General features: G+C 28.6%; 1 protein-coding gene across 1 annotated transcript in view; it reads right to left on the bottom strand.

Annotated features, from left to right (window-relative positions):
• Positions 1 to 5,898, bottom strand: part of LOC111627932 (E3 ubiquitin-protein ligase RNF8-like) — a 75,076-nt gene that overhangs the window by 42,566 nt on the left and 26,612 nt on the right. Inside the window, exon 4 of the mRNA XM_023371623.1 lies at positions 1,634 to 2,074. Within this exon, the coding sequence (XP_023227391.1) occupies positions 1,634 to 2,074 (441 nt within the window). The remainder of the gene's footprint in view (positions 1 to 1,633; positions 2,075 to 5,898) is intronic.

Genomic DNA, 5,898 nt, shown 5'->3' with positions numbered 1-5,898 from the left:
CCCCTATAATTACGGTCCCTATAATTACGATTCCTATAAAACTACGAAAAAATATACGTATTTTGGAAATGTTGAGTCGGATTAGTCTAGAATCGACTAATTTTATGGAAGAAAACCTTTCAATCAGCCGTAGTCCGTAAACTTCACACGTGTCGGGCTGTGATTGGAAGGACTCGTAAGAAATCGGATTCCTAAAGAATGGAACATATCTATGATCTTATAGGGGGGGGTCGACTGTATATCATTTTTTATAAACACTGTAATTTAAAACAAGAGATTTGTAATTTTGTGAATAGTTTTCTTTTATTATAAATTTATAATAAAAGTTTATTCAATGTCTTTACATTATTTTTATATCGTCATCATAAATTTATGAATTTTATAGTTTCTCGGTAAAATTTTAAAAATGTTTTACTGGGAAGTCGATAAACCTGTAAAACATTTTCATAAATAAAACTATGCAGAAATATTTATAAGAACTATCTGTTTCAACAAAACTTTTTATAAATGATTTTTTTTTTATATTTCTTTATCAAAAGAATTTTCAAAAATTTTTTATTAATATATGGAAACTACTCTATATACCAGGAGTGGGTAAGCAAGAGTTCAGTGGGAGCCGAAATGTAGGTTTTGCAAAATACATGGGAGCTGCAGTTCTGTACTTTTTTTATTCTGTACCACAGTTCTGTACCGCGATTTTATTATATAACTAGCTGTTACCTGCGACTTCGCTGCAGAGTTTTGCAAGCAAACCCTATTTATATTCAGTATTTCAACAACCATAGTTAATTGTTATATAACACCTACCGCTGAGAATCAAACAAACTGTTTTCAATTTGATCAACTTTCTGAAATGTTTACAATCATTCTATAATTGAACCAATATGCAAAAAAAATAAAATTTGAATTTAAAATGGTTTGAACATTTGGTTAAAAAATCAAAATATATGAAAATATTTATAACAATCTCTGAAATGTGATCAATTTAATACATCTAAGTACTTAATGAAGACTAAATGTTGTTAAAAACAAAAAATCGCATCTAAAATAGTACAGTAGAAGCCGTTCTTCCAGTTAAGCCTGAATTCTCTCCCGCTCCCCCGCGGGGAAATTTCGAAAAATCCCTTCTTAGTGTGCGTTTCCATGACATACCCTAACTGTATACCAAATTTCACCTCTTTAGGTTCAGCGGTTTGCTCTGGGCGATGATAAATAAGTGNTAATTGATAATATTTCCGAATGAGTAATGGGAAACATTACTCATTCGGAAAAATCAACAAATCTTGACAGCATTATTTTAATAAAGATAGTGTTTTTTCTCTCTTTACTAAAACATTATCAATCTTTTCATGACAGCTGTCCTGTCAAATTGACATATTATTAACTGCTGTTGCTTTTAGTACAGTCTTTATATAAAAGTCAAATATATTTGACTTTTACATTTTATACAATAATGCCCAATTTTTACTATGGCAAAATAAAGCTATTTTAATGACTATGTGACAAAAATTTACTACCAATTCATATTTTGAATTATATTAAATTAAAATATAAATAATAAGAAAGGAATTTTATACAGAATAAAATAGATTATAAAAATAAAATGTCTTTTAAATAAAAAAAATTTATTTACTGTATTTTCTTTCTTGTTTTCTTTAAGTTGTGCCTCAGCAAGTAATAACTTTCTTTGTAGTTCCTCTTGGATTTTTTCTTTTTCTTCTAGCATTGATTTTAAATTATCAATTGCCAGTTTCAAATGTTCTGTATTACGTGGTTCTGTAATTACAGTAGTTTCCAGTTTAGTTACATCATTACTTACAAGTTCTATATTTTCTGATTTATTCACATTTCTTATTAATAAATCTTCATTATTCTTTACTTTATCAGCAATTTCTTTGATAACCATTGCATTTTCCTTGCTGTCTTTGAATTGAGTTTTAGCACTTTTTATTTTTAGTTTTACACAGTTTTTATTTTCAGTATTAACATCACTTTGAACAGGAATTCTTCCACAATCTGTAATTTTTTTCTCACTATTTTCTTTCTTATCACGTTTGTTCTTGGTTAAATTATCCTAAAGATTAATTTATAATTTTCATTTAAAATCAAAATATTCAANTGTAGGGGAAGGTGGGGCAAGATGAGAACATTAAGGTTTGAAAAGTCATAAGATGACAACCACGTTGATGAGAACGATAATTTTTTTATTCTCAGCAACTACAACATTTGACAATATATAATACAAAATTTAATTTTTGAAAAACATTTTTAAAAACAAGAAAATTTAATATTTTAAAATTACATGTAAGTGAACCGTCTCGCCCCACCCATGGGGTAAGATGGGGATATTATCATAGGTCAACTATATTTCAAAACTAAACAATTACAGTCTTAAAGGTTACTTTGAATACCATTATATCTTCATCTAAAAGATAATGTAAAAGTTTACAACGATACTCACTTTGTAAAATTAGATGAAGTATTGCTAAAACATGGAAAACATTCTTACTTCCAAATAAAGAGAGAGATTAGGACATTTTCTTGTCCCATGATCTCTTTTGAGGTTGACGTTTAGTTCCCCAAATAACAGCTAGATGAAAGCACGTTAACCACGAATAAACAGAATATATATATATATAGGGGAAAGTGATGCAAGATGGGGCCATGGGGTAAGACGGGGACGTCTGTTTATTCGTGGTTAACGTGCTTTCATCTAGCTGTTATTTGGGGAACTAAACGTCAACCTCAAAAGAGATCATGGGACAAGAAAATGTCCTAATCTCTCTCTTTATTTGGAAGTAAGAATGTTTTCCATGTTTTAGCAATACTTCATCTAATTTTACAAAGTGAGTATCGTTGTAAACTTTTACATTATCTTTTAGATGAAGATATAATGGTATTCAAAGTAACCTTTAAGACTGTAATTGTTTAGTTTTGAAATATAGTTGACCTATGATAATATCCCCATCTTACCCCATGGGTGGGGCGAGACGGTTCACTTACATGTAATTTTAAAATATTAAATTTTCTTGTTTTTAAAAATGTTTTTCAAAAATTAAATTTTGTATTATATATTATCAAATGTTGTAGTTGCTGAGAATAAAAAAATTATCGTTCTCATCAACGTGGTTGTCATCTTATGACTTTTCAAACCTTAATGTTCTCATCTTGCCCCACCTTCCCCTACATATTGACATATTAAAATTTATTAATAAAATTCTACACTAAATAAATAATATAATTTAACACATCAGATACTTTCATCTGCCATTGCAATTACTCCCAAAGACCATATATAATACATCTGCAAATTACATCAAAGGCACATGTACTGTACAGTACATTATCTTGCCATTTATCATCTCCCATTCATCTTTTGTGCATTAATCAAAACTTTAATTGATGTTATTAGATACCACTATTTTTTTCTATAGGACAGAAATAAATTTATAGGCAGTTAAACTTGTATCATGAAAGTTGACAAGTTTTTGGTAGATCTCTCTCTATGTAGACTCCCAAAAAATTATTTAAAAGCTAATTGTTAATTCTATTTAGAACATGGGAGATGATCATTGAATTTTGTATTAGTGGTGTTTTTTTTCTTTGGTTTAATTTTTTTTTTCAAATCTATTTCAGCATTTATTATTATTATACATTTTATTAATGTACAATAATAGTAATAAATGCTGAATGTTCTACAATTTAATTAAATTATGGATTGTTTATTGGGAAAATAGTATTCAGTAAAATTAAGTTAAAAATATAATCATTCAAACTGAACATTGTAAAGCCAACACCACCTAAAACTCAGAGCTTGTATATGGGTTCATGAAATGAGCATGGCATCATATTTAGGCTGATGGGATTGTATTTTGTTCTAGCATGTTTTTAGAAAGTACAGGTCATTCATAAGTTTCACTTAATTTGAGAAAGCAAAGATAAAGTATAAAAATGTTAAGAAATGTGTTGTATTATTTTGTATGGTTAATATCAAATTATATTCTGTTCTTACTTTATTATTACTACTATTATAATTTATTATTGAAATTGTTTTCCTATTGTCTATAAAAACATAATTGATTGTAAAAATAGTTACATTTTTATAAAATTTTGTTAAAATAGATACTTGAAACAAATTTCTTAACCCTCATCTTGGGGCATATGTATCCAGAAGATACATGGCATTTTTTTCTATTTCTCAAAAATAAATAATAGTTGAACTGCAGACTTTGTATTACTTCTCAACTGATATGTTCTGAAGCAATTCCTAGAGTGTTTTCAAGTTTATGACCCTTTTTTCAGAAAAATTTTACAAAAAACAATACCTTACTACCATTTGCAGCAAATTCTCTTGCAGCGTGAGAGTGCTGTACACTCAATTGTTGTACATAACAATCGCAATTTGATAAAATAACAATGTAGTATATTTAAATTTTACCACAATGCTACACTTTCTCTTTTTTACCTTGTTTCAATGACCACATCAATCCCAATTCATTTCAAACGGGCCATTGCAACTATTTTTCACAATGTGATTTTCTCAATTTGGTGTTATCGCCTGGCTTTCTCACTAGAGAAAGCTGGGCAATAACAGAGCATGATAAGAAAGTTAATACTTTCAATTTTGCAACAATTAAAATTTATGTTCATTACATAACAATACCATTTAGTAATTATGACCTAAACATTTATTTATTTGGTAATTTTGTTAATGTTTTTAAAATTATTAATCTTTAAATTTGCACATTCGACATCATGTAGAAATTGCTGAATTCTTGGTGGTCCATGCATTACTTTTTCAAGCGATTCATTTCCCATATAAAAAATATTCCTGTGTAAACAATCAGCAATGAATTTTGATATTGTGTGTAATATTTCAAGCAATGTCTATTTTTGAAATTATGTACTGTACCTGAGTTTTGAAATGTGCACAATTATTTCTCTCAAAAAAAAATAGTTCTTAAATCTAAAAGAAAACAATTTGTTAGTCATTTCACCCACTACTGACAGAAAAGGGAGTTTTTGAAAAATAATAAAACCATTAGCAGTTTGTTGACGTTCACAGTGGGAGACCAGCTGACAATAAACAAAACTTTACTACCTTGAACTTGAAAGATAATACAATCCTGTGAAATTTAACTCAAAGCTGAAATAATTTATAATGAGTTGAAATTTGATAAGTTTAGTTTTTAACATTTAAAGATCAAATTATAAAAAATATACATAAAAATCTCATTTTTTAAAACCCACAAGTATTTTATACTGTTAGATAGTAGAGAAAATGTAGAAATCGAAGATGTATATGCTTGACTATGATTATATCTATAAAAATATAAAAATTGCATTAATTTGCATTACGTATCTTGCAGATATACGTCCCAAGTGAGCTCTTAATACTCTGTGTGCCAAGATGTGAGTTAATTCACAAAAATTAATTAATTTAAAGATTAAATTTATAGAGCTGAAATGTTTAGATTGTTATATTTTTTATGTACAACTATATTATTTACTAGCAGACCCCGCCACGCGTTGTTGTGGCTCAAAATGTATCTATTATAAATTTATAACACTTCCCCGTGGGGGGGAATTTTGCAAAAAATTTCTTCTTAGTGTACATTCTGTTGACGCACCCTATTAAAACGCAAAAACCCGCATCTAAAATAGTATAAATAGAAGCAGAGTTCTTTACAGTAAGCCTTAATCCTAACCATCTCCCTTCAGTGGGGGGGAATTTCGACACGTATATTATATAAAAACACGTGCGTATTTGAATGCAGCGTTGTGTCAAAATTTCAAAGGAATCGGTAGGAACAAACGAACATTATATTTTTATTTATATAGATAGATAGAAGATGATCTGCTTTAGTTCATTTTCACAGAAAAGCATAATGCCTCACA

Source organism: Centruroides sculpturatus, unplaced genomic scaffold (assembly GCF_000671375.1).
Source record: "Centruroides sculpturatus isolate CEXI.00-Female unplaced genomic scaffold, Cexi_2.0 scaffold230, whole genome shotgun sequence".
Classification (NCBI taxonomy): Eukaryota; Metazoa; Arthropoda; class Arachnida; order Scorpiones; family Buthidae; genus Centruroides; species Centruroides sculpturatus.
This window is presented reverse-complemented; position numbering and strand designations above follow the sequence as displayed.